Source organism: Melospiza melodia, chromosome 20 (genome assembly GCF_035770615.1).
Source record: "Melospiza melodia melodia isolate bMelMel2 chromosome 20, bMelMel2.pri, whole genome shotgun sequence".
NCBI lineage: Eukaryota > Metazoa > Chordata > Aves > Passeriformes > Passerellidae > Melospiza > Melospiza melodia.
Genome location: NC_086213.1, coordinates 7,448,528 through 7,463,543, shown reverse-complemented (window position 1 = coordinate 7,463,543; position 15,016 = coordinate 7,448,528). Strand labels below are relative to the sequence as shown.

Below are 15,016 nucleotides of genomic sequence, written 5' to 3'. Positions count from 1 at the left end.
AGGAAGAAAAAGGAGCAAACAGCATAAGTCTGCTGGCTTTCCCTTCTCTTCCTTTCTCTCACATGAGTAAGAAGCAAGATATGTGTAAACATCTCAAGCTGATCTATACAAACAGCATGAGAATCTCCACAGCAGTGTATCCTGTTAGTAACTCTGTAGGTCTCTGTTATCCCTACAGGTGTTTTCCATGCTATGAAATAGTAACACTGTAATAAGGCAAAAAGCAGAGGATGTGAGTACAGCAATATTTAGGGGAAGCAGCAGAACAAGCAGATTGCATTGAATCATTTGTTTTGCCATATGTTCTCAAACTGGCTCCTGGCTAAAGCAGGCTGACTGCAGCTATTCTTATCAGCGTGGGCTTTTTGGCCACATGTGTGACCAGTGTCACTCAGTCCTGAGGACCCAGGCTCAATTACTCATTATAAACTTCCTGGATGATATCCATTATGTTTCCTTTTTTTCCAGATGAATTCCTATTCATCCACCTTTCACACACAAAAGCTTCTTCATGTACACCCTGCAAGTGTGTGCAGTTTTACACAAGCAGACATGCTCCAGTGCTGGCCTCCAGCCATCTGTTCCTTGTGTCCATTAAATCTGTGTGAATTCAGCAGACCTTTGGCACTGCGGAGAGGAAAAAGATATATATATGTAGAATAAATAAGAAAAGCTTGCTGCTGTAGGGAGGTTTTCACAACATCCACCTTGGGTCATCATCCTAGGTCTGTGAAATCAGCTCTTTCCTGGAGGCTCTTGTTTTTCTCCCTTTACTAAATAAGGAGATTGTGCTTCTAACTTTGGTTTTCCTGAATCACACTGAGGTCAGCTCAGTGCAGACAGAGCATACACCTTGCAAACACATACCACATACATAGGTCACAAACATATACACAAATCAGCTACAATGAGTCTATTGAGACTGCAAAGATCAAAAAAATCTAAGTATTGTTAAACACTTCCAGTTCATCCTGCTTGTGAATATGCATGGTAATAGTCTCAATTAATCATATGCCAAGTTTTTATCAGCTTTTCTGCCTTATCCAGTGCACATAGGTTGGACCATTCCTGGAAGCTATTTGGAGCTGGTTTATATACAGAATTTGGTTTTCCTGTCAAAGTGTATAGTGTGGGTAAGGTCCTTGAATGCAGTTAGGGGGAACAGAGTTGTACCAAAATGCTCTCTCAAATTAAACTGCACAGGGTTTTTTTAATTGCTGAGGGATATCTTGTGCATGTCATTATGGAAGCCACCCTGGCAGTCATCATAATTTCACAGTAGTTCAAATATATGATTGTGAAATGTTTAAGGAAGCTTGAGGATGAAGTTGCTATATAAATATGACAGATAAATACCTGTATCCGGAGGTAGGATTTGCAACATTTAAATTACATTTTAAAATAGCCTCATGGTTTAGGTTTCAATACATACTTTGAGGTGAAATGTCCTCACTAAAATAGAGAGCACAAGTGACACACTTGCTCCCTTAGATGATATGTGTACTGAGTCTTCAATTGGATTTTCACGCCTCTTGTCTGTATTTAAGCAAAATGTTCTTGCAGTTTTGCTGTCAGCACTCTGCACTGCTTCTGAAATCTGCCCAGTATCTCCAGTATCTATTGCCTTCAACACTTTCCTGAGTGCTCACTCCCTGTCCCTTCACAGCTCTTTCCTTTCTTTCCCATTTTTTTGAGCTATTTGCCAGTATGGATTGTTTGTAGCTCAGTCTATATGTGAATGTGGAAACCTTTGTTTAAAAATAAATATAGAGTTCTTCATATACTGGTACTTTAAGGTGCCAGTCAATAAGATTGATAGTGATGAAATTCTTCCTAGCACCAAAAACCTAATCAAGAAATGTTTTGTATTGATCCAGGGCAGGAAATCAGTGTTGCAGTGTGATTGAACTCATCAGTTACTTTGTGACAAGATTCAGAAAGAGCATGAAATAGGACTAGAATCCAGATAATTTCAGTGTTTGAAATCACTTGTTCAGAGCACCAGAAAACTTCACTCAGGTTCCAGAAGGATGGTGTGTGGTTTCAATCATTGACCTGAAAAAAGGCAATAAAAAGACTTTGAAAGATAAGCCGGGTTTTTTCCCACCCTTTTGAATTTGTGCCTCAGATGAGCAAAGGTGCTGTTCTTTCTTGGGATAAAAGCAGTGTACCTACTGCATTTTTGGTCATTTGTTTTTCCCCCGATCCTCCTATTCAGATACAGTATGTTCCTCCTGATGGGGACTAATCAGGTGGCCATTTGTAGGGATGTTTTCCAGGAAGTTGAGTTCAGCTGCACATAAGAAACATTTGTTGTATGCATTAATTGGATAAAAATTTACAAAAATTCTACTTGCCAGAAGTAATTCTGGCAAGTACAGAAGATTTAATGACATCCAACAAGTGTTATTCTTTCAGTTCTAGTCCCATGCATGTCAAACACATAAATTCTGAAGAAATAACTGATGAAAGGCAATGATTATCACTGAATTTCTTGTATTTTATTTACTGTGATTTTTCTGGTCTCCTCAAGTTCTTTCAGTTGCTTTAATCAAGTTGCTGCTGGGAACAACTGCATATTATCCATGTGAATTCTGCTGCATTAGTCACTATAGTGATGGAGTTTTACCTTGTAGGTGGTGGAAGAGCCATTTTTAAATACATATATATATACATATAAATAAATATGTAAATGCAATGCTCCAGAAGACCCTGTCAAAATGATGAACACGTGGTTTGATGTTCTATCTCCCTTCTCTGCTGGGTGTGTCTTCTGCCTACAAGTGGTCACTGGGTGATGATCTGGTGGTTTAGCACATGCCAAGAGCTGTAATCAAATCCTAATCTGTAGCTGCCATGGCAGGTTTTATAAATTCACCTCTCTCTCTCTCAGGTTTAGTACTTTAAGGTTTAAGGGCAAGATGGCAAAACAAAGAAGAATGTGAGATGGATTTCAAAGCTCCATCTGACGCTCCACAAATGCTGTTTGAGGTTTTAGGGCCTGGCAAACTCTGCTTAATGATGATGCCTTGGCATAGCTTTCCCAAGAGGCTGTTACTCTACAAACATTGATGTTTTAATCTTTTTAGGCCCTCTGACCTGTTAAATATGCCTGTGATCTATAAATGTGTAATCCAGCCCCTGTTCTTTGAAATCACCTCTCCTTTTGTGTGAGGGACTGTTCTGAAGATCAGAAGCCTGTAAACTTCTTATCCATTTCCACTGGCAAAGAAGTGAGTTGCTGAAAAAATCCTTTGACCTCCTGGCATGACGAGGTTTTCCAGTCTTCCTGAATCTCTCATTTTCTTTCTGATTTAAACCTTCATTCTATTTGCTTTCTGTCAACATGGTACTGTCTGGGAAATATCTGGCTGATGTTTTACCAGTATCTGTTCATTTGGTAATAGGATTGGAGGTATGAAATACAGTGGTCTTGGCATGGTTGTAATGGCTTATTTATTATTTTTTCTTCAAAATAGGCCATTATAGGAAGAGCTGCAACTCTCAACTTTGAGAGTTCTTGTCAACAGAAACTAAGAACAAACAAAGCTGTGTTTTTCCAGTAGAAGAGCTGGATGTGTTTTTAAAAAATGTTTGTTAGAGAGGATGTTGTTACTTCTTGGTGTGTTTTTTCCTCCAAGTGGTACAATAGCAGACAGATTATTGCTCTTTGGGGCTGAGAGTAGGATGGCTCTGCACAGCCATCTTGATGAGCAGGACACTTCTAGGTTGTTCTGAGTGATTGGAAGCTGATATTTTAATAGTTTTAACTTTGGGGGCATAACACCCTGTCCTGGTTTAACTCCAGTCAGCAACTAATCCCCACACAGCCACTCACTCACTCCCTGACCCGTGGGGTGGGGGAGAGGATCAGAAAAGGGGAAAACTTGTGGGCTGAGGTAAAGGCAGTTTAACAGGTAAAGCAAGAGCTGCACGCACGAGCAGAGCAAAATAAGGAATTAATTCAGCACTTCCCAAGGGCAAGCAGGTGTTCAGCCATCCCCAGGAAAGCTGAGCTCCATCACCATAATGTTTACTTGGGAAGACAAACATCATCCTTTTAAGTGTCCCCCCTTCCTCCTTATTCCCACAGCTTTACATGCTGAGCCACCTCTCCCTGAAGCTGTCCCTGCTGCCCTGGGCTGTCTGTGTGTTTTCCTGGAAGCCTTTGGCACTGAGTAATTGGTGGAAAGGCATTTTGCTCATTTGGACCCTTTCTGCCTTCCCAGCTGCCCTGGCAAGCTGGATCTGGGAAGGGAATTGGTGTTATTGGATCGTGCCCCTTATTTCTGACATTTTCAGACATGAGGTGCAGCCATCCCATGGCAGCTGTGCCTGCCATGAGTGATCCCAAATCCGAGGATGAGGTGGGTGTTCTGGAGTTACACAGCTGCTGCTCTTCATCTTTCTCTGACGTGTTTCTTGTTTGTACCTTGGCTGCTCTGATGAGAGCAGGGTGACCTTGGGAGGTTGACAGCTACCAGAGCTTCTCTGTCTAGTGTGGAAATTGTTACAGGTTGCATCTTCCGAAAAGGTGGAATTTATGTGCAGGCAGCTGCAGATGGATGAAATGCCAGGGAGCCACTGTGGGAACTGTTTTACTCCAAGTTTTAAGCTGCTGGAGGTTGCTTGAGCAATTAAAGTTGCATCCTCATTTAGACTGTACCCACTTGTGCTGTCCTGCTTACAGTCCATCCTCATCAGCACCCAGCCCTGCACTGTGCTCTCTGACCAGCTCCTTGACCCTTGTGTGATGACAAATTTGGAGGGGGCAGTGAGGTGGGGAGAGGATTGTTTTCTTTTCTACCACTGCAGTAAATGTAAGTTGGAGGAAAAGGAGTAGCTGTGGCTGACTCTGCCTCTGGAGAACTAGTAGTTAACATTGACAAATTAGATGAGTGAATTAGATGCCTTGTTTAATTTGAGTTGTGCTCAGCTAAACTGATTGATTGTCCCTGTGTTTGCAAGAATGTGAGAACTAAAACTGAAGTGTGTAATCTTTTTACTGGCATCTTGTCTAAGCTGAGCATCTTGCTTAGACTTCAGAAAAGTTTTCAGTAACATCGTGAACGTCAGTGTTGTGGAAGAAATGCCTTTTAAAAGTGAAATTTAGCTATCTGCTGAAGTCTTTGCTAAATAGCTGATTAAATTACAGTGACTTTCTGCGTAATGAGAATGCATTAATTCTGCTCTTTGTTCTAAGCAAACTTAGAGGCTTTGAGGTAGCAAAATAGGCAAATGTTTGCTATCAAGTCAGCAATCTATTTCCCAAGGCATAGTTAACTTGTTCTGATTCTTTTTTATTATCAGTAGGAGTCTGGCTGAGTGTTTTACCCCACAGTGCCCCCCAATGCTTTCATGTCTCCCAGTGCTCACTCTCTGGAACTGTGCTCTTCTGATCATGGATCACAAATTGCCTGAACACGTTTGCTCGTGGTATAACCAGTTGAGAATTGTGTCCCTTAGATGAACTGTGGCTTTCTTGAACTGAACCACCACAGGCAGCTGTTGTTTGCCACCATCACCTGTCACTGGCTCAGTCCCTCTCTCACACTGGGGAACTGTTAGCAGGAAAGTGGAGCTGGCAGGGAATGGTGTTTAGGTCTGGAGTGAATGTTTCTCCTGTGGGAAATGTCATGTCTTCTCACTGTGAAATTCTTCCCATGCTCTTGCACCAGGCTTTGTGGAGTTTTGGGTTTTCTTGTCCCTGTTCCTGTGAAACAAAGGGAATGTGCTCGTAGTTCATTGGTGCAAAGTGAAACGTGGTGGTTTAAATGGCCTTCCAGAACAGTATTGGACACTGAAACATTTACATATTTCTTTCCATGGCTTGGAGGAGGGAACAGACATTTGCACCTGAATCACCAAGTGGTGATTCCTGAAATTGTACTATTACATTTAGCTCTGACAAAGCCATAAATAAAACGAAGCTTTTATTGCTAAATTCTCTTCTGATAGGCTGAGTACTACAAATTGAAAGGTAGAGGGGAAACTGAGTTTAAACCTTACCAAATCACCTTGTTATGGGCTCACACATTAGAAGAGTTGCTGAATGAACAATTACAAGATAAAAAATGCTCTCTGTAAAAGTACATAAATGGATTAAAGCAAAGCAAAATCCACCTTGCATTGTAAAGGAGATCTATGTTAAGAAAATGGAAAGCATTGTTTGAAGCTTTAGAAATTTCCATCACTAGTTCATGCCTCTTAGTAGCAGAATTCTGGCATTTGTGTGATAAGATGAAGGCTGTAGTATGCAATTTTAATTTGAGAGGAGTGAGCTTTTCATTATTTTCTGCTTTGAAACATAGGGTTAATGAGCATATAGCAAGGCTCTGTGGTTTAGTGCCACTACTACGGTTCATCCAATTTAGAGAGAAAAAAAGAAATAAAAGGGAAGTGAAATTAGCACAAGAAAATTATACAGATGTGCGAATGACAGCTTCTGAATGCTTAGTGTGAAATTTCCCTTCAAGGTTCATGCACATCCTCAAGGGATGGAGCATTTTGAAATGATTAGCTCTTCACATAGTAAAGCCTTTTTCCTTGCAGTCATGGCAACAACTCAGGAGCTCTTCCCTCTTTTCCCATCTCCCGCACCTTGGCAACAGGAGTGCCGCAGGTTTTCATCTCCTCCTGTTTGGCTCTTCGCTGCCCAGTAGAGATTCTGAGTTAAGGTAACTTTTACAAATGTAATGAACCATTGTGACTAATGAGAAAGGACAGCTGCAGACTGGGAAATCAGATAGGGACCTGGCTTGGTTGGTCCCACCCTTCAGGTCTCGGGATGCAGCAGGAGAGATGAATTTTACCTGGCATGGAGCCACCCTTGCTGGCAAAATGGAAACTGAAATTGGCTCGAATAAAATCTGCATTTATCCTAGGAGTTTGTAGTAAGCACTCAGGGTTTTTTTCTGTTTTGCTTTGGTTTTCTAAATTGTATATTCCTTTCTTCAGTGTTTTCTGAGTATAATTATTTCACAGTCTCCTGTTACTGCTATTTTTGCAGGGTCATTCTTTGTAGCAATCTCTCATTAACTCTGAAATTTGTCTGGGCATAGTAACTGGTAGAGTGCTGGTGTTTCCACACTACTAAGTGTGTTCGCTATATGGAGACTTAAACCTACTTAGAAAACCATTGGGCTGTGGCCCCATTAAATATGTATATCTGTGAGCCAAGCAAAGCATTTGTGGCATCTTCTGGGATAAATACTCTTCTGGATTCCTGTCTCAAAGCATTTATTAAATTTTTACTGCTTGTCTTGGGTGTGAATTTTCAGCCGTTGAAAGACAGTTATCTGGCATCTATGAAATAAATAGGGAGCACAGTTGGAGCAGGTGACTCATTTTTGGTATAAATAAAATTTTTCTTCTTACTATTTGTCATTTGGAAAGAGAAGTGTCTTTAGCTGAAGGACATCATAGAGACACTGCAGTCACTTACATGGTCCCAACTTGACCTAAGAAAAGGAGGATTTCTCAGGGCTCTCCTACCACATTCTTTGGTCAGAAAAGCCTTTCACAATTTTTAAATTTTCCTCTTTAGGATTTTCACTGCATCATTCTGAGAAGATATTGCAGTAGATTTGAAACCATGTTTTCTGTCAGTGGATTTCAGATCAGGTCAACATGGTTGCATTTTTCCCTAGACTTCCTTACATATAGGTCAAAGTCATAGTCAGTAGAATAAAATAATTTCAGTCATTTCCTCCTTAATGTAAAAGGGATAAAGAGGGAAAAATTAGCTGTTGCTGTTGAGGCCAATTTAAAACAAAACCAGCCAGAACCAAAAAGAGAACCTGGAGCACACAGTCAGTGGTGAGAGAACAAGACATCAGGGTCACCTCCTGCATTTCCAGGTGCCTTGACCATCCCCTCCTCCTTCAGAAATGGTGTGAGAAAAGTGCTGTGCAGGAAATTCCTGAAGAAGCAGACAGCTTTGCATTCAGGGAATGGGAGTCTGACATCTGCCACAAGATCTTATATCAAATAACAGAGTCAGGTTTGTTTATGTGTATTTATATGTCATCAGTCTTTGTAGTTGAAACAAAGACTTCAAAGACTGGCCTTGTTTGTGTGGTCAGTGCAGGACACAACTTCATTACTGAGGATCTGCACCTTCCCCATCAACCTCGAGCCTTTTTCTCCTGCTTTGGACAGGATGCTGCTTTAAAAAATCCCTGAAATGTGCTTGGCAGTGTGAGATTTGGCAAGAACATTAACTGCTTTGAATAAATCAGATAATCTGAGCCAGATATTCTAGATTTACTGCATGACTGAAACTGGGGTTTATTACTGATTGAATGCAAACCTCCTTATTTGTGTCTGCTAAAAAGCACTATAAAAGGTAGTGGTAATGTTGCTAAGGAACTGTTTACCTGCCAAATGTATCTCTGTGATGCATGAGGTGACCATGGGAACCAATTTGGTGGCAATTATTTAAAGAAAACCTTGCAGTGAAATGACTATTGCATGTATACTAAATATTTCTGAAGTTGCATTTAAAAAGCTTATTTCTGGGAAAGGGTATAATAGCTAAAAATCCATTTAGAGAGAAGGGTCAGCACAGGTCCTGCATAAAAAATACATTACTGGAGACAGTTTTTTTGATGTATATTTTACAAATCATGTTTTGAAAATAAATAGGAAGTCTGGTTTGGGTTATCAGCTTTGTGCAAATTTAGATTATTTGGTGTCCATTCCTAGGGGACTCAGTCTTTTGCCTGGTTTCATTTTTTTGTGAAAAATTAATTACAGGTTGCTGTATTCCCCCTTGAGAACTTATTAACTATGTCTCTCTCTCCAAAGAGTGCTTGGCTCTCATGACATAAAGTGCCCTGGGCTAAAAGCTGCTGATTCCATTTCTGATTCATAAAGAAATTTTTAAACTTATTTTTATCCTTACTGACATTTTCCACAAGTAATAACTAATAGCAAAATGCTAGGATCAATGCTGTTATGATATTGTCTTATAAAGGACACCTCTGCTTTACAAGTGATTCTCAGGGGTTGAATTTTACTAGAAAGATTAAGTACAAAGATTATTTGAAAGCATATATGTTGAATTTAAAGCAAAAAATATCACATTTACTATAAACATTGAAACTGTAGGAGAACCTCCTGTTGCTTGATACAGTTTTATGGAATATAGTTAAATACTTATGAGTTGCCCTCAAGATGCCACCTAAGTACATGTCTTGGTGACATTCTACAATAAAGCCATTATGGTACCATTACCATTTTACTCAGTAATGAATTCTGTAGGAAATCTAAAAGAATGGCTGGTGTAAGATTAGAATTTGCTAATTTTTTCACTTGTGGCCCAGCTGACAACTGTCATCTGAGTAGAGTAATTAAGGAGGAATCAATATTGAGAATTTATAATGACAAGTAAAGTTTGTTTGGAAAATTAAGAGACATTTCAGTGTAAATAAGGAGGAGTGAGAGGGATTGTGTTTCAGATGAGAAAATACAGAAAATTGAAGCTCTGTAGGGTTCTGGATGAATACTTGTATGGACTGGCTTTTCAAGAGATACAGATTATTTCATCCTTAAATTGTTATAATCAGGCTGGCCTTGGTGGTTTTTTTTTTTTTTGCTTTTAAGTCAGTTCAGGTTGCATAGCTCAGTCTCTGTCCCTCAGCGGTTCCCAGACCAGGAGTGAAGTCACAGCAGTGCAAAGTGAATTGGTGCCTTTCACAAGGACAGGTCTTGGGTGTGCTCACCTACAGCCCCTGCAGCTCATGCTGGGCTTTATTTGCCACCACATCCAGCAATAAGGATATTTTTAAGGCCTCTAAGAACTCAGTTAGATGTATTCTTTTGTAAAACTGAAATAGATTTATGCACATAATCCACAGTGGAGTTGGCAAACATGTCCAAGTATAGAAAACAGCTGTTTCTGTACTTGTGTTTGTTTGTCTGAAGGTATTATAGTATTGCAGAGAAGAGAATCCATGCAATTACAGTGGAAGGATGATGAGGTGGAAAGTAAAGTTTTTCAGAAGGTACTGTTTGAATATCATGACTCATAAATTCACTAAATTACTTTAATTTGCACTGTAAAAGTGAATTAGAAGTTGGGAATATATTTAGCATCTTAAATTTTTATTTACAGCTTTGAAAACAATTTGTTGTTTTTTTTTTTTTATTTTTCCTGTGTTCCAGTGACTTGGGTCAGTCCCATTGTTACTTCCAAGTGGTAAAGAGGACCAAATGCTTCTCTCCCAGTTAGTGTCAATGTGCTCACTTTGAAATAGTGGAGCAGAGAGGTCAGGTTCATTCTGACTCTGGTAAATTACCATTTTTCAGTGCTAGAAACCTCCTTTGGAACAGGGTTGTGATGCACTGCTGGAACTCAGTGACTTGCAAGTCTCTGAGCTTACCTGGGCTCACCATCAAGATGTCAGCTGGGAACTCCTGTTACCTGAGCTAATGTTCAGCACTTCTTAGTGCTAATTGGAAGGTCTGGGTTTAATTTATTTAACACAGTGTGTGTCTCTCTGGTGTACCTTAAAAGAAGCTTTATTACAGACTTTTTCCTGTAGACAGAGCCTCCATCCTCTTCTAGTCCTGCATGTTTGTTCCTTTGTGAGGCACAAGTGAGAAGTGATTCTTGTAACCACTGTAATGACTGGTTAAAGGTTGTGCTTAATTAAAACTTGCTGTTGTCTTTCAGACACCCCGAACATGTGAAAACTTCATCAAGCTGTGCAAGAAGAACTATTACGATGGAACAATTTTTCACCGATCAATTCGGAATTTTGTGGTGAGTATTAAAAAACTCCTGTGTAATGCATAATATATGATGTACTCAAAATATCCCATATATTTAACTTACCTCAGGTTTAGGTGGTTCCATGCATGACAACTTGCAATAGAAGTGTATCAAATATACCATCAGAATGAGGGTTGTCCTTACCTGTACCATGTGTATTTCTGGGTGTTACTGACAATTGTCTGACTAACATTGTCACTCAGAACATCACTGCATTCAGCACTGCATTTGCTGCCATTCCAGACAAAGCCTTGAAGAGTCATTGCCTTGGCTCTTGTTATCTTCCCCAAGATGTGGGTGGGTGGTTAATGAACAGAAGGAGAGAGAGGGAAATGCAAATTTGGATAAGTAATATTGTGGCCTGTTGAAATCCCATTCAGATGAAACTTTAGCAAGCATCTGAATTTCTGTTTCAGGCTGTGGTACTTGGATATTATCAGGTTATCCTTTCCTAGTGTGCTCCAGCACTGGGTGCCCAGGTTTCTTGTAAAGGAGTTAAAGAGCACCTTGTGTTCCTGAACTGTGTCTTTGGTGGTCAAAGATCTTTATTTACAGAGTTACAGTCCAGGCAGCTTAGGATATTGTAGCTGCCCTGTAACTTCCTTTCAGAAGAATGAACAACCTGATCCTGAAGGCAGAGCACATCTCACAGGGAACATTACTGGATGTTACATTCTGTCCTGTCATCCTACAAAAAGCTTTTTTTCTTTTGACAGCACTGTGTATCTCAGTTCATAGTTAAGCTCACAACTACAATTGTGCTTGTGTGCTATTACTTTGAAACTGATCATGTCATGTTCCCTCCACTGGCATAAGGCATTGAATATTATTTCTGTAGATCCTGCATGTACAGTAATTAATACACTGTTTTGTTACTCAAAGATTGGTTTCACATGAGGATTTTTCCTGCTGGAGGTAGTGAGTGGATACAGATTCAGATACAAAAAAATATTCCATTTTCCCCCTTTTCTTGCCTTCCCATTGTGTGGAGGGTTGGTAGCAAAATGTAAAGCCTTTTCAGTTCCAAAAGCAGTGCATCATCAGTTAAAAAGCAGGTTCTGATTCAGCACATAATAAAAAGGATGATCTGGTTAACCCATTTGAGATTAGTTATTTTCCCTATTTACCTATAAAAGACCTATTATTTTTATGAAACTGCCATTCTGCTTATGGATAAGCAATGTCAGGGATGACAGCCACCTGATAGTAAGCTCCAAATAAGAAGTAATGGTTTCCTTGTTGCTGACTCGTCAACATGACACAATATAGAAGGCAGAAAATTGAGCACCATTGGCTTTTATGGTTTGTATTTAATGTCTTTCACATAGATGCATATGTAACACTGATTTAATTGTAATTCTGCAGATCCAAGGAGGTGATCCGACTGGAACAGGAACAGGTAAGGTTGAGTTTGAATCAAGTAAGTTGTTCTCACTTCGTGGGCTGTGTTGTTACATTTACTTCCAGACAATTTAAAATTAAAATTTGCTAAATGATGGTAAGTGGGACATTGTGTTTACTTTAAAACAGAGGTTTTCTTGATATATTTTTATGACCATGTTGACTATGTTCAAAATTTCATCCGATATATTCTCAGTCTAAAGCTTGGGCACTCTTCCATGCAGAATTCTTGTGGGTTTTGCTTCCTCTTTCCTTCAGAAAATAAATAAATGAAAATTATAATGATTTTACAGCTGGTCTTCCAGGGCAAAGAATAAAGGAAGAAACACATTCATGCAAAGTTGCTTTCAAATTCAGTGTTAATGATATACTTGAGACCTGCCTTAAAATTGGTGATTGGCCAGACACCATCTGTTCTCCCAGCTAGTTGCCTTGTAATGCCCAAGCTGCTCTTTTTCTTACTTTTGGGGATCACGGCTACAAATTCTTCCTCCTCTTCTTTCTCCCTTGGTTGAAGATCTGGGAACAGTCATAGCAGGAATGGTCAGGGGGCAGAGCAGTGAAGGGTGTCACAGCATTGCCCACCACAGGAGATAGGTCATGAAATACCTCTGGTCACTGCTGTAAATTTGCTCATTTTCCTCATGCACCTTCTATGTGCCCACTTGTGTCTGTCACCAGCATCCCCAGCTCCTCCCCTGCTTAAATACTTTAGCTCTATTTACTGTGTTAATTATGTTACTGTACGTTGCCTCCTTTTCTTGAAGTGTATGTGATAATCAACAATTGCAGGATTTGAGACTAGTTAAAGGTTCAGTGTTTTGATGGCAAAAACCCATTAACAAGAACTGTTACCATCTATGCTTGGACTGTCAGATGTGATTTTATTTTTTTATACATAAAGTTTTGGTTCAAATCCCAAAAGACATAATTAGGAACATCTTTTGAAATGAGAAATTAAAGAGGTGTCAGGAGACGGGAGAGATTTAATAGGTTGACTCAAACACCTCTCACCCTTGCAGGGTGGAGTTCAGATCCTGCTGTGGAATGAAAATTAACTTGCTGGTGTCATCCCAGCTTCTATTTGTGCAAATGCAGAAGTGCTGTAAGACAGCAGAGTTAACAGAGGCAGAGGACTGGCATCACTGCTGCACTGAAGGGCAAGGCTCAGCTCCACTGCCTCTGCCAGCAGGAAGTGAAGTGCTAATAAGCACATAGGATGAAAAACCTCCTACATATATTCTTTCACTTTAAAAAAGGAGTCTAATGACCTCTAGTATTTTCCATCTTGTTTTCCTCCTTGTCATTCTTAATTAAAGATGAGGATATCGCAGGCGAGATGTCTCGCAAACATCTGTCAGGACTATTAAAGTTCTAATGAAATGAACAGTGTGCACTCAAATAGACATGAGTCTTGCAGATTTTTAGAGACTGGCTGCAATTATTGTAGAGTCCAAATGGTGCAAATGTCTTCTTTGCACCTGAATGGCTTTTATATTTTTAAGACAGTTGAATTTTATATGTCTTTACCTAATTGCTTATTGAATATTATAATATCACAAGGAAATCTAAATGGGGAGCCTGGTGGGCTGTAGATTGCTCTTGAACTGTCATGCCTTTGTGTTTAATACTTCAGTGAAGCTGCTTAGACAGTTCACAGAGTGCAAGTAGTCTGTCAGGATTTGTTCTTGACTAACTGGATAGATCCAGGGCACTTGACTGTGAGGCAGAAATTCCACTTGTGTGTCTGGAGCTGTAAGAAGGTGGCCAGACCTGAGGCTGGATGTTCCCTTGGCAGCAGGGCAGCCAGAGGAGGGTTCAGCTCAGCAGCACTGCTCTGGCAGGGCAGATGGACTGATGCTCTCCTGGGCTCCCATGCTGTAAAAATGTTGGTCCATTTGTTTGTGCATTATTCATGTGATCACAGGCATTCACTTTAGGAAAGCTTTGGAGCAAAGCACTGGGATTCAGTACTTTGTACCATTTTTGCCTGTGGCTTGTTTGTTATTTGCAGGATAAATTCCCTTTATTTATGTCTTCTGCTGGAAGGGATTTCAGTATTTTTTTTTGACTCGCTGCTTCTTAGAAGGGGAAAAAAAAGATGCACCTTTGAAAGCTAAAAAAAGTCTGTAAGATTAAATGAGCTTTAGAATAAATAACTTGACTTCTGTAATATCAGAGAAGCATATGAGAACAGAACAGGGCTTTCTTCCCAGATATTTCAATTGGCAATAGGGAGGACTATTTGGAGGTTACCCTTTAAATGTCAATATTATAAACTGTTTCTATTAGAGCTTTTTGTAGGAATACTTCAGAGCAAAAAGAACATACTTTGTTTCCTCATTCACACAGAACCTTCTGCTTGAACTGATGATTTCTAGCTAAGAGATTTGGCCTTTTTCTTTTTTTTTCTGGAAAAAAACCCCTTTTCTTAACTGATACATGGAACATGCATTAAGCCTTCATATATTCTTCCTCTATTTATTTAATTATTCCTGTTCATCAGGAACTTGAACAGACTTGTTCGAATATCTTCCCACCATTTGGTTTCTGTCATCTGACATTCATGCCATGTGTCAGGGTGTCAGGTTTAAGGTTGCAGCCCCCAGATGCTGAGATGATCACCCACTCCATTGCTAACTAAGCCCAGGACTGTTCATCTTCTGGGTGGATTTGGGCACAATTAGTACAACATGCCAGAAGGTGACTTGTCATACATACACAGACTGTAGCTGTGCTTTGGCTCACCTGGATTAACTGTGCTTGTGTTTTAAAACAGCTCCCAGAGGTAAATGCCAGGCTGGTTGTCACTGACCATCCTCTCCCAAGGCTGCCCCA

General features: G+C 39.9%; 1 protein-coding gene across 2 annotated transcripts in view; it reads left to right on the top strand.

Annotated features, from left to right (window-relative positions):
- Window positions 1–15,016, top strand: part of PPIL2 (peptidylprolyl isomerase like 2) — a 68,125-nt gene that overhangs the window by 31,739 nt on the left and 21,370 nt on the right. For both annotated transcript variants that reach the window (XM_063172895.1, XM_063172894.1), the window contains exons 13-14: window positions 10,679–10,768; window positions 12,143–12,176. In XM_063172895.1, coding sequence (XP_063028965.1) covers window positions 10,679–10,768; window positions 12,143–12,176 — 124 coding nt within the window. The remainder of the gene's footprint in view (window positions 1–10,678; window positions 10,769–12,142; window positions 12,177–15,016) is intronic.